At 59.3% G+C, this 13,383-nt stretch overlaps 1 protein-coding gene across 1 annotated transcript in view; it reads left to right on the top strand.

The window, feature by feature from the left end:
* SRC (SRC proto-oncogene, non-receptor tyrosine kinase) overlaps window positions 1-13,383 on the top strand; it is a 50,875-nt gene that overhangs the window by 30,140 nt on the left and 7,352 nt on the right. Inside the window, exons 4-8 of the mRNA XM_042931010.1 lie at window positions 290-547; window positions 2,273-2,372; window positions 9,786-9,884; window positions 10,054-10,157; window positions 11,999-12,148. Of these exons, the coding sequence (XP_042786944.1) occupies window positions 298-547; window positions 2,273-2,372; window positions 9,786-9,884; window positions 10,054-10,157; window positions 11,999-12,148 (703 nt within the window). The 5' untranslated portion in view covers window positions 290-297. The remainder of the gene's footprint in view (window positions 1-289; window positions 548-2,272; window positions 2,373-9,785; window positions 9,885-10,053; window positions 10,158-11,998; window positions 12,149-13,383) is intronic.

Below are 13,383 nucleotides of genomic sequence, written 5' to 3'. Positions count from 1 at the left end.
ACTCAGGGGAAGGTGGGGAGGTTAGGGCTTCTGATTATAAGTCATTTCTTTGCTGCTTGGCCTCATACCAAGGAAGCCGTTTATGGGTTTCGTCATCATTCCCATTTTACAGATTTAGAAACTGAGGCTCTGAAAGTCTAACTTACCCAAAGAGGCTAGTACCCTTCTTTGGGCCTCAGTTTCCTCATCTGTAGAATGGGTGAGGGTAGATGCTGTCTAAAGGGCCTAGGCCCAGCAGCCCTGCCTGCCCCCAGAGCCCTTCACCTCCAGGGTGCTTTCTCATCCCCAGCCAGGACCATGGGCAGCAACAAGAGCAAGCCCAAGGATGCTAGCCAACGGCGCCGCAGCCTGGAGCCTGCTGAGAACACCCACGGTGGTGGTGGGGGTGCCTTCCCCACCTCACAGACACCCAGCAAGCCAGCCTCCGCTGATGGCCACCGAGGCCCCAGTACGGCCTTCCCCTCTGCCGCTGCTGAGCCCAAGCTGTTCGGGGGCTTCAACTCCTCGGACACAGTCACCTCCCCGCAGAGGGCGGGGCCACTGGCGGGTCAGTGGGCCTGGGAGTGTGGGTGCCTGCTGGCCGGGCCTCTCACCGTCGGGGCAGAGGCTGTGGGTTTCTCGGGTTTGGGGACTGTAGGGAGTTTCCTGGAGGCTGTGGTTGGGGAGGGCTTTATAAACCGGAAAGTGTGGTACACATCCCATTGCCTTTGAGGGTGAATCCAATGCAGAGTATAAAGGGGTCTAGAGATGTGGGACTGTAGGCGGGAACTGAGGCCAGAGAGCCAGGGGGCTGTTTGCCCAGGACAGTACAGGGACCAGGTCTGAGGCTTTGTTTTTGACTCTGGTCGGCCCAGAGATGGGTCAGGACAGGAGGTCTTGGGTGGCAGAGGGGGCAAGAGCAGGTTAGGAGGGACAAAGGGAGCTCTGGTCCTCAGGCGCCCAGCCCAATGCCGAGATGCACCCCTGCGCCCTCTGCTGGCCTTTTTGGGGTATGGCAGCTCCAGGCAAGCGATGCTTAAGAGAGAGATGCCTGTATGGTCCCAGACACACACACACACACACACACACACACACACACACACACACGCACGCACACACACAAGACATTCACATAAATACTTGCATTCTTACCTTGACATACTCAGAGCCACACACAGCCAGCAACTCACTCCAAGATATCTGTGCAGACACTTAAACAGGCTGAGTTAGAGACACCATCAGACATACTGGAAGATACTGTGCACATAAAGACACACGCAGGGACACGTGGACATGCGCAGACACACACCTAACATAGATGCACACAAATGGAAACACACATACACAAATAACCTCAGCATCCCGGATTAAGACACACACACACACACACGCAGTCCGAAGCCCCTCAAAGACACACACGGGAAACACACACGTGCTGGGCTAGGAGCGTCATCACAGATACCCACAGGCTCACAGACACACAAATGCACAGACGCGCAGTGAGGACACGCAGGGACACTCACGGATGCCGTGGACACCTGCCCAAGTGAGACCCACAAAAGGGCCCGTTCATTTTTGGTGTCCCTCCTGTGTGCTGGGCTCTTCTGGGGCTGGGGACACAATGGTATGTAGAAGAGACAAACCCCGATGGAGGAGAAGAACAGAACAAGCATGTAAACTGGGTAGGGTGTTAGAAGGTGGTGCCGCTCTGAAGGAACAAAAAGGGTAGACAGGGGCTCTTGGGGGAATGTGCGGGGTGAAGGTTGTGGTTCAAACGGGGGACAGAGAGGACCTCTAATGAGGGGACACCACCTGGAGCCGAGATCTCCCCAGACACATAGAAGCACCAAGAGTCACACAGAGAGAAGCTGAGCAGCCCAGCCGGGTGCAGTTTCCCTCATTCACTGGTTCATTTACCCACGGTTGCTTCCTGAGCACCTACTGTGTGCCAGGCTCTGGGAACAACACAAAGATGTCTGCTTTGGGGGCCTCTGGGGCTACAGGGAAGATGGGCACTGGACAGAAGCCAGCCCTCAGAATCACCTAGAGCCCGGTGGGCACATTCATATGTGGAGAGACGCACGTGCCTCCTACACGCCCTCGCAGGGGCTCCCAGACGCACGCACGCAGTGGACACGCTGCAGGCCCACCCCCCTCTGAAGGTGACCGCGTCTCCAGGCTGGGCCCAGATGGTTGTGGGAAACCAACCTCCATCCCGCCCAGGGCCCTCCTGTTCACCCCTCTTTCAGGCTGTGGCCCTGGCCGTTCTGACACGTCCCACCCCTCTCTGCAGGTGGAGTGACCACCTTTGTGGCCCTCTATGACTATGAGTCTCGGACAGAGACTGACCTGTCCTTCAAGAAAGGGGAGCGGCTCCAGATTGTCAACAACACGTGAGTGACCCCCTTCCCCATCATCCCTTGGGGCCCTATCCCTGGGACCTGGTCTTGGGCCAGAGCCACTTCTGAGCGCCTCAGAGCCAGGGGCAGTGCGATGGGCAGCAGGCATGGCTAGTGTCAAGGCCAGCCGAGGTCCAGGGAACCGTCCTGGGGCTATGGGAGAGGAGACAGGTGGTGGTCAGGGCTCTGGGAGGGCTCCCAGGGCAGGGATCTGGGCTCAGTAACTCCGTAGAGCACAGCGCCCCAGACCTCACAGAGACCATATGATCAGGGCACGACCCAGGACTGCAGAAAACAGGGCCTAAAGCTGGAGGCTGGACCCCCAGAGGTGCCCTCTTGAGGGACCTGGGGCTGGAGGGCCTGGGGCAGCCGGCTGAGCCAGAATGTCTAGCTGCACGGGGAGAGGCCCAAATAGGGAGAGGCAGGGGACCTGTACTGGGCACTCAGTGTGAGAGGGTTATGACTGGGCATGGGATGAGACGGTGGGATGGGGTGTGGATGTCTGGTTCACCTCCAGAGGTCCCAGCCTTGGAGGGGGGCATCCTAGGGCCAAGCTGGCTCTGGGGCCCCTGTGGGCAGGGGAACAGGAGCAGGAGCAGGTGGGGAATGAACTAGTGAGGGGTCGGAGGGGCTGTAACTATGAGGTGGGGGGCGTTCTTCTCCTCTTTCCTGCTCTCCTTTCCCCATCAGGAGTACACCGGGGGTGGGCGCAGGTTTGGGGCCATATGCCCAGGAGTGAGGGGTGGGGAGCGTCCCAGGGGGGCAGGAGGTTGCTCCTTCAGGCACTGCCGACAAAGGGCGGGGCAGAGCTCAGCACCTGCTGCACTCCTGCCCTCGACGGGGCCTGCTGTGCCCCCATCCTCAGTGGAACCCCCCGCCCCGATTCCTGGCTCATGCTTGCTCCCTCCAGCCCTCCCTCAGCTCTCCCTCTCTCTGCTTCTCTCTCGCTGGCCCTTAGGAGGAAGGTGGACGTCAGGTGTGTACTCACTTCGTAGGTGGCGGGCTGGGTGGGGGGCGCTTCGCTGGTGGAGGGGGGCGGGGCTGCTGTCTGCATGTGCTTCCTCTGCATGTCCCTGCCTGTGGTCTCTGGCTCCCTTGGCTGTCCCCGTCCACCTTTCCCAGCTTATGCCCTACCCCCAACCGGTGTGACCAGGTCCTGACCTTAACCCTGGGCCGAGACTGGGGAGGGTCCTACCATCCCGCTCTCACTCACCGTCCTGCCTCCTCCCCACCCACCTTCTTGCTAACCTGCCCGCCCTCCATCCTGTCCGGTCAGCCCACACTGAGTGCCAGCTGCATGCAGGGTCCAGTGCCGGCCAGGTGAGGCCTGGGTGGAGAAGGGGCCTTCCTGGAGCCAGGGGCGGGGCAGCGGACGGGGCGCAACTCCAGTCCAGGCCAAGTGACAGGCAGAGGGCAGGGCCAGGGTACGCTCAGGCATTTGGTCCCTGCAGTGTGCTCCCCTCTGGTGGTGACCATGGGGACTGGAAGCTTCAGGCAGGTCCTCCGAGGAAGAACAGTGATACTGTGTAGCAGTTGGAAGTGGCCGGGAGGCAATCCCTCTCAGAGGGGCGGCTGACAGGAGGGTGCGGGGCTGGACGCCCTCAGGGCTGTGGGAAGGCAAGAAGGTGCTGGAAGATAGAGTAGAATTGGTCCCTGAGCGGCTTCAAAGGCCCGGCTAGGGAGGTCGGACATCACCATCTCCAGGGGTGTCGTGCCTGTTCATGCCTCCCTACCCTTGTGCATGCTGTTCCCCTCTGCCTGAAACACCTTTCTCCCGTCTCTGCCTGGCAAACTCCTCTTTGCCCTTCAAGGTCCAGCTCAGGACTGCCTTCTCTGTGAGGCACGAGGGAAAAGAGGGGCCAGGTGCTGTGCCAGGCGTTCTTACCCATGTCCTTGTATTTACTCCTCCATGCAATCCTGCCGGGGCCATAGTGACGGGGGAGGGGCTGTCTCCCTTTTGCAAATGAGGAAACTGAGGCTCAGAGACGTGAAGGCTCTTGACCAAGGTCACACAGCTACCGGGTAGCAAAACCAGGATCAGAGCTCGGGCAGCGGCACTCTCTCCTCCTCGCGCCGCTCTCCCTGGGGGTGGAGGGGCCTCTCCCAACCTTTCCCCCCCCCCTTGCGTGTCAGAGTCCTAGTGCGCCCCAGTCCCCGTGTGGCTCCAGCTGTTTGCCTCTGCCTCCCCCAGACCAGACCTGCTCGCAGGTCTGCCGCCTTCGTGGGTCCCCACATCACCTGTTGCTTGGCGTGGCGGGGGTGCCTTGCTGGTGTCGCTGAGCAAGCTGAACCAGCAGTAATCAAACAGCCATGGTTCACCGTGCTCTGTGTGCGAGCCTGGTCTCGTGGGAGCGCTGTAAGTGGCGTCGTTTTATTTACACGTCACCGTCAACCGCAGTAGAAACTCTTCTTGGCTTTATTTTGCACTTGAGGAACCTGAGGCCCCGAGAGGCGGAGTGAGTTGCCCCAGGTCACACAGCTAGTGGTGGCAGAGGGGTGGCAGAGGGGTGGGGGGGGGGCAGGCCCTCCCACCCACGGCCCTTGCAGGAGGACTCAGTAGGGTGCAGGCGAGCCAGGAGGAGGGAAGGGCCCGCGCAGGGGAGGACGCATCAGGTTGGTGGCTTTGAAGTACCAGGGAGAATCTCAACCAGTGATGGGAAGGGCACCTCAGGCTGGGGCCACAGCTTGAGCCGAGGTGTGGTGGCAAGGAAGGCTCTGGAAACTTTGGTTCTGCCTCTTTCACCTCCAGCCAGAGGGCGGCCCTCACCCTTTCCTTTGTCTGGCCCCTCCCCTCCCTTCGTCCTGCCTTCCAACATAGGCTTGGGGGTGTCGGGCCAGGCCTGTCCTTGGATGGCAGTGAGGCGCTGTGACTGGAGGCGGGGCACCAGGAACCCTTCCCGCACGCGAAGCTCAGCCACCCCTTTGCCTGAGAAGTCGGGTGGTGGTGGAGTCGGGGGTGGTACTAGAGGAAGGGGAGGGATAAGGGGGTTGGTGACAGATGGGCCACCTAAATTGGAGGTGTTCAGGTGTCATAGCCGCCCAGGGACAACCTCGCGTGTCCTTCTCCCGTTATCGCTCAGTGCCCATGATTGTTCACTCCTCCGGCCCTGCCCCCCTGGGCCTGTAAGAATGAGGGACTTGCTGGGCTGGGTGTCAGGATGGGGAGAGCTTTAGGGCAAGCCTGGCTCTTGACAGGGTTTGGCCGGGGCTTCCCGGGTCGGGGGCCTCACGGCAGCAGGGTCTGGAGATGCTGCTCCTGGACCTTCAGACCACATGGCCCCCGGGGCCCAGAACCCTGTGTGCTGTGTGGCCCTGGGTCCGAGGAAGCCCAGTGGGGTCTGAGGTCTGACTGGCCCAAGCCCTCAGCCCTGGTGTCTGAGTCTCTAGGAGTCGGGGCCCTTCTGGGTGTGAGTCTGGGTCGTCCCCTGAACTGCCCCTTCCTCCCACTCAGATTCCAGCAGCTTCTTTGGGGGAGCCCTCACTCCAGTTCCACTTTCTACCACAGGGCAGGGGACACCTTCCTGCGCTCCTCATACAACTGTCCCGGCCTCACCCTGCCCTCTCCCCACTGGGCGTGTGCCCAGGCCTCAGGGTGCCCTGGCTTGTCTGCAGTCCCCAAAGTGCCTATCTGACCAGTCTCGATGGTCCCAGTGAGTTAAATATAAGTGTCCAAACCAGAATTCTTCCCAGGTTGAGGCTGCCTTACTCCTGATCACATGCCGGCTTCGCCGGCTCAAGGCTTAGGGTCCCAAGAAGAGGATCCTGAGGCTCAGAGAGGCGAGGTCAGTTGTCTGATGTCGCACAGCTAGTGAATGGGATGTAACATTGCAGCTGGAGGACTCCTTCCTGGTTCAGTGCTTTTCCTCTGGCCGCACGTGGGAAGATGAGGGGTGGGGCAGGGAACGTGTGTAATTCCCTCGCTTCCTTTCCTTCTTCCTATCCATCTGATAAGGACCAGGCCCCCAGGGAAGGTGCTAGATGTAGTAAATCTACTCAGCCAGATAGATGACTTCCAAGTCTGGGCGGAGGTTGGTGTCCCTGCTGACTGGACCCATCTGAGAAGCTGTGGGGACCTTCGTGGGGCCAGCCCCCAACCCAGGCAGCTACCCAAGGCAGGTTTGAGCCTCCCAGACCACTGACATAGGAAAATGGGGCTTGATATCAACATTTCTCAGGTGGGCCTGGATGATGATCGCAGTAATTATCTCCGTTGACCCTAAGCCCGGCTTGTTGCTGACTGCTTTATACACTTTGCCTGCAAGGGAGAGTCTGTGACTGTAATAGATGAGGAAATTTTCATGTATTTATTTATTTATTTGTTTGCTTATGTGAGGAAATTAAGACCCAGAGAAGGTAGGGTGCTTGCCCAAAGTCACGCAGCAAATCGTTATTGCAGACTGAGACTGAGCTCCTTTGGTTTTTGTTTTCATTTTATTCAATTAATTTATTTAGCCGCTTTGGTTTTTAAAAACATTTTGGATAGTGGGGAGGGGTACCATAGAGATGCAGATTTAGTTGTTTTTCCTTTTTAAGCCAAATCGAGGTGCTAACAGCTCATGCACATTGAGCCCCTATTGTGTGCCAGGCCCTGTGCTGGTATGTTACATCCTTGGGTGGAGGCATGAGTATCCCCATCCTACAGATGAGGAAACTGAGGCAAGGCCAAGGTCACATAGCCTGCAGGTGGTGAGCTGGATGGTGCCCAGAGTGGTCTGACTCTGGAGCTCCAGCTCTGAGACGCCCCTCAAGCTGGGACCAGGTCAGAGTTGGGCCTTGGGTCTGTTGTGAGATGGCGGTGACCCTCGTCCCTGCCTTGTGAACTAAATGAAACCCCAAACCTGGACTGGAAACCCCGAACTCACATACGGGCTGATGTCAGGGAGCTGGGAGATCTGCTGGCTGAAGTCTGGGTAATGTCAGCTAGGCTGACCCCCTGCTTGATTCTGGGCCCTGCTCGGCTGGCCTCTGGGCACATGCTCCTTGCCAGCCTTCCACTCTGAGTGCCTGGATAGGGGCTCCCTAGAGGCCGGCCAGTTTGCAGACTTTGGCTTTGTCAATCTGTCTCGTTTTGTAGCCTCTGACCCAGACCTTGGCTCAGTTCCCTGCCCCCTGTCCTGCTGCCTCCTCCTCTGTCTTCCCCTGGCTTTCCTGAGGGCCTCTGAGCCTCTGGACTCCAGGAGGGGTCCAGGAGGGCCTTCTGTGTCTGGCCGTGGACACGCGGACCCTGGTTCTCAGCCTTGCCCTGCCATCGATTTGCTGTGTGTCTTTTGGCAAATAACTGCCCCTCTCTGTACCTTATTTTCCCATTGGTGAAATGAAGGCTTTGACTGGAAGATTTCAGCTGTTTCTTGTGACTGGAGCTCTTGCTCTGTAGCTTTGGGCAAGTCTCTGCCCATCTCTATGCCTCAGAAAGTGCTAGGTTACTCCAGCCTGGGTGCTGTGTGGCCTTGGGCTGCTCCCTTGACATCTCTGAGCCACAGATTCCTCATCTGGGGGCTGAGGCCTGCCTTTCCTACAGGGTGGCCTTGAGGATCAAATGGGACAGACAGATGTGGACACCCCTGGGTGTTAGCACAACAGGGTGTTGGATGGTGGCCCTACGCTTCCAAGGCCCTTCCTTGAGTTTTGCCTTTGCCCCCTTACTCCCGAGCCCTCCCTCTCGAGCAGAGACCCCCATGTGAGCTCGTGCCTCTGCCTGAGTGTTCGTGCAGCAGTTGCACGGCTGAGTGGGCCCTCAGCCCCAGTCATGCTCCCTTTGCTGTCCAGAGGGCACCCTGTACCCTCTGGTTCAGCCTCAACCCACCCCACTGAGCCCCCAGGTCTGGGTGCTCACCTGTATTCTGACCAGTCTTTGGAGAGCTCTCGCAACCTGCTTTCTCCTTACCTCAACTTCTCTATCTTCAAAGTGGGCTGAAAAATATGGGTCAGAGGCAGCTCAGAAGCAGCAGGAGCCAGCGATCTGGGTTCAAGTCCATACTGTGTAACTGTGGGCAAGGCTTTTTTCTCTGGGCCCTGGCAATGAGGAAGGGGGAGCCCATCCTGCTTGCTGTGTGTCTTCTAAGGGTCATGGTCATGGGGAGGTCCAAAGGCAGCCTTGGAGAGAGAAGCTCAGCAAGGTCTCGAGCCCCACCATACCCTGTAGGGGAAGATTCCTTCTGGTCTGGGAGTCAGGAGCCTGGGCCTGGCTGTGTGACCCTGAGCAGAGGCCTTCGCTTCTCTGGCCTGTCTTTCCATCTGCACGGTGGGAATGGAAGGGGGCTGGACCCTATTTCTCAGGCAGCCTTTCCCATTGGCCTCCCCTCACTCCCCCTGGACCCCTCCCCATCTCCTTTGGTTGCTTTGGATGTGAGGCCTCTGTGGCTGCCCCGCCTTGTCCCTGGTCCCCCGCACCGCCTGCTGTCCTGCTCTCTTCCTCGCTCTTTCTGCCTCTCTCTCTCACCACCCCCATCTCTGCCTCTTCTTTCCTGTTGAGCTCTCGCTTTCTCCTCTCTTCTCTGTGTCTCTGGACCCCCGCTCCAGCCAGACCTGGTTCACATTCAGATGGCTGCAAAGGTACTTCGCCCCCTCCCCACTCCCACCCAGGCCCAGGGGACCCGACCGTGCAGGGAGCTCCTCTGTCCCCGTCCCCATCTCCTCCTCACGGGGCAGTTAGTGTAGAAGTGCCCTGGGCATTGGGGCTCTGCCGCCTCAGCCCCTCTGACATGACTCTGTGTGACTCTGGGCAAGTCCCAGCTCCCTCTGGCCTCAGTTTCCCCCATATGTGGGTAGGCTACAGGAGGAAACCCGTAGTTTTCAGCCAAGGAGCCCCTTAGGTATGACCGGTGATATGTGACAAAGGCAAGCATTGCTCTAGTTTGCAGGGTTAGTGCCTGGATGGTCACCAAGCCCCCAAAGGGGGCCACCCCCTACCTCCAGCCTGGCCTCACCAGCTTCCAAATCTCAGGGCTTTGGGATGGCTTTCATGATCTGACCTGACATCTATCTTAGGCAGGAATCATGTCTCCTGGTACAACTTGCTTGCTCCCCAGAGACAGGGAGCTCCCTCCCTCGTTCCCAAGACAGCTCTTGGCATCTTGAGATGGCTTTGTCTCTATGAAGGGAAGCCGATTACTCCCTATTCCAGGACTCTGCCCCTGTGAATTTGGGCCTCAGGCTGACCAAGGTCAGTCCTGTCACAGTCCTGGACAAAGTGCGTCTGAGTCAGCTTGGGCCAAGAGGCATCTGGGCCGGGGAGAGAGAAGTCCAGGCCGGCTTGGCCTGGCAGCACGGAAACTCAGGCTGGTCCCATGGCTGCCGGTGCCTCACTTGGCCTTGGGGACCCCAGCACAGCACCTGTGAAGACTGCTGCCTCGGGGCCCACCACTGATGGCTCCTTCTCTTTTGCTCCTTCCCTCTCCCCCTCCTTAGAGAGGGTGACTGGTGGCTGGCCCACTCACTCAGCACAGGACAGACGGGCTACATCCCCAGCAACTATGTGGCGCCCTCTGACTCTATCCAGGCCGAAGAGTGAGTATGGACTCTGGCCTCCTGCCTGCCAGGAGCTGGTTGGGAGCTTCTCTCCTGGGCTGGAGTGGGTGGTCTGGCTGCCAACGGCCCCGGCCGCATCCTAGAGAGAGGCACTGTGGGTGGCCGGAAGCCTGGCTCACTGACCCCACCCTCCTTCCTCCTGTCCCAGGTGGTACTTTGGCAAGATCACCAGACGGGAGTCAGAGAGGTTACTGCTCAATGCGGAAAACCCAAGAGGGACCTTCCTAGTGCGAGAAAGCGAGACCACGAAAGGTAGGACCACTCCCGCTGGCCGATGGGAACTGTCTTTTGTGCGTTGTTTGAGCTGCGTATCGTAGAGCGAATAGGAGTTTGGTACCCGGTGTCAGGTGGGAAGGGCCCTCCAGGTGGAGGAAGTGGTAAGATCAAAGGCAGGGAGGTACATCTGAGGACAGTTGAGTTATCTGGGGTGGCCAGAGGTGCAGCAGAAGATTTCATCTAGCCTCTCTGGCCTCAGGTTCCTCGGATGAGGTATGGGCACAGGCTGTCAGGAGGCCCGAGGGTCACACAGTAAAAGACTTGTTCCCAGGGTGGGTGCTAATGAAGTAGGCCCCTCTTCTCCGTCTCCAGGGGCTTCTAGAGATGCCCTTCCCCAGCAGTCCAGGCCCCTGGGCCTCTTCTGTCCCTCCCCCAGCCAGAGAACACAGATCACCCCTTTTCTCTCTAGCCCCTCTGCCAGTGGGTGGCAGGCAACCCATCACCATGGAAACGAAGCTGGGCCACGTCCCGTGGGCCTGGGGCTCAGCGAGAGATGGGAAGCAGAGCATCCGTGTCGTGTGTGTGCATTTATGAGCAGTTGTGTGGCCGGGCACGCCATGCGTGGGTCCAGGCATGTGTGTGCATGTGGGGGTGCAATTGTCTGGGTCCTCCTGGGTGGGAGTGGGTAGTTGTAGGATTGTCTTCGTGCCTGGGGGGCCTGGGCCGTGTGTCCCTGTGTGAGCAGGAGGCCACCTGGCATGGGCATGCCTGCATGTGCGCACATGTGGTCAGGGCTGGCTTCAGACTCAGGCCGCTGGCATCCATGTGTATGTGGCCTGGGCCATCTGTTAGTCATGGTTGCCTATTGCAGGCTTTAGAGACCTGGTTACAGTCCTCTGTGCCTGACTTGCTGGGTGACCTGAGGCCAGCTGCTTTCCCTCTCTGGGTCTCCTTTTCCCCTTCTTGACACTGGAGATTGTAACCCCCACCTGAGGACTATCCAGAGAGCCCATGGGCTGTGGGGGCTGGGGTTCTAGCATGATGGCTCCTACCTTCTGAAAAGGGCTTTCTCTGGCTGTTGGAGCCTTTACCCCAGGCCTCTCTTGGGCTCAGGTTAACAAAGGCTCCTAGCCAGGCCTGCTAGGCAGGAGGAAATTTTCCAGCCAAAAACTTTTCCAGGCTTAAGAGAGGCAGGGAGGAGGCCACCAGGGCTGGCCCATCTTTGCCTTGTCAGCCTGTAGGCCACACCCAGCACATGGCCTCCTGCCCATGACTGCTGCAACCTTAGCCAGCCACCCGCTCCTGCCTGATGGAGTCTTCAGGAAGGTGTGGGGAGTGCCCCACATAGAGAGTGCCCTTGTGAGAGAGGAAGCAGTTAAGCCAGGGACACACAGCCACGAGACCATTCCTGGCTCCTAGCAAACATTTGCTGAGCACCTACTATGTGCCGGGCCCTCTTATATGTGGTCTCCAATCTTCCCAGCATCTCTGCGAGTAGCCCCATTGTGCAGAGGACGAAACTGAGGCCCAGAGACTGGCCCAAGCGACTTACTTGTCCAGGTCACACAGTTGGGATATACACTCAGGCCTGGGAGATCTTGCAGGCACCTCAGCACCCGGCTGAGGTGCCTGGGGAGGTTCTCTGATCAGGTGTTCCTTTGCTCACTTGGCCCTGCCTTGGTGGCTGCCTGAGGGCTGGGTGCTCAGAGACAGGGCGGACTGGACCTGTCTGTGCCCCGGGCTGGGGCTGCGCCTGCGCCTCTGGCCTCCCTGTCTACCTGTGCTGGGCGGGCACAGAACTGCACTTAGTGCTGTGGCCTGGGGGCGGGGTGTGCTGGGCGAGGGGGTCACGGCTCCTCTCTGACCCTGCCTTGCAGGCGCCTACTGCCTCTCCGTGTCCGATTTCGACAATGCCAAGGGCCTCAATGTGAAGCATTACAAGATCCGCAAGCTGGACAGCGGTGGCTTCTACATCACCTCCCGCACCCAGTTCAACAGTCTGCAGCAGCTGGTGGCCTACTATTCCAGTGAGGGCTGGGCAGAGTGGGCGCTGGGCCTGGGGCTCAGCCCTCCTCCGGGGACCCTTTGGAGGGGGCTTTGGGGCCAACAAGGGCTGGGGCTTCTGTTATCCTGAGAGTGTGGGGTCTTGCTCCCCTCCCTCCTTCTTCCTCCTGCCCCTCCTTCCTTTCTTCTCTCTCCCTTCCCCCTCCCCTCTCCCTCCCCCTCTTTTTCCTCCTCTTTCCTCCCCATCCCCTCCCCCCACCATGCCCACCCTCCTCTTTCTCCTTCTCTGCAGCTGGCTGGGGAGGAGGGCTGCCTGGAGGGGAGCAGGGAAGGGAGGGGGCTTAGGCCGGTGTCGTTTGTTTCTGCAGCCCTAGGACCGGTCTGAACCGGTTACTGGGAGAGGAGGGGGCGGCTAGACCGACTGCAGCAGAGGGAGAGAGAGCGGCAGGGCAGGCGGAGGGAGCGAGGGCTCCCGGTACACACCGGGGCTCAGGTTGTGGGTGTGGGCGTGTGTGCATTATCCGGACGCTTCAGGGCTTCCCCCGGGGCAATGGGGTCTGTGTGTACTTGTGTGGGCGGGTCTCTGTGGGTGCCTGTGTGCATGTGGCTGTGGCCGTGGCGTCTGTGTGCAGGTGCGGCCCATCGTGAGAGTGCCAGCAACTCCCCATCCTGTGCCACCTCCTTCTCTGTCAGCTGGGCCCCCCGACACCCTCTACCATCTGCCACCCCTCTGTCCCCTTGACCACCATCGTAGGGTTCATTCTGAACACTGCTCCCCCACATTAGAACCCTCCAGAGATTACCTTGGAATCTCAGGATAAAGATCCCCACGTGGCCTCCAAGGCCTTGGCTGCTGTAAACCTTGCCGGCCTCCCTGCCTTACCCGGGGCCCCCTTTCCCCGTTCATTCCCCTGCAGCCCCTCTGGCCTCCTTTCAGTTCCTACAACCCAGAGGCTTGTTCCTCTCTCAGGGCCTTTTGCCCCTGCAAAGTGGTCTCAGTCCACCACTCACTCCCCTGCAGATCGAAGCTCAGGCACCACTTCCTCTGAGAAGCCTTCCAAGACTCCACCCAGCCCACCTGCTGTTGCACACACTGCTCTCCTCGGTCATGCTGGTCCTGGGAGGTGGTCCTGGGAGGTGATTAGGGGAAGTTGGGCTCCCCCTGCTCTGTGAGCTCCCTGAGGGCAGGATTCCACTGGACTTGTCCCGCACTGCATCCTTGGGACTCACCTGGGTGGCTGCCCTTTCAGGTCCGATG

Source organism: Panthera leo, chromosome A3, assembly GCF_018350215.1.
Source record: "Panthera leo isolate Ple1 chromosome A3, P.leo_Ple1_pat1.1, whole genome shotgun sequence".
NCBI classification, from domain to species: domain Eukaryota; kingdom Metazoa; phylum Chordata; class Mammalia; order Carnivora; family Felidae; genus Panthera; species Panthera leo.
Note: the sequence above shows the minus strand (reverse complement) of the source record. Positions and strands in the feature narration are given on the sequence as shown.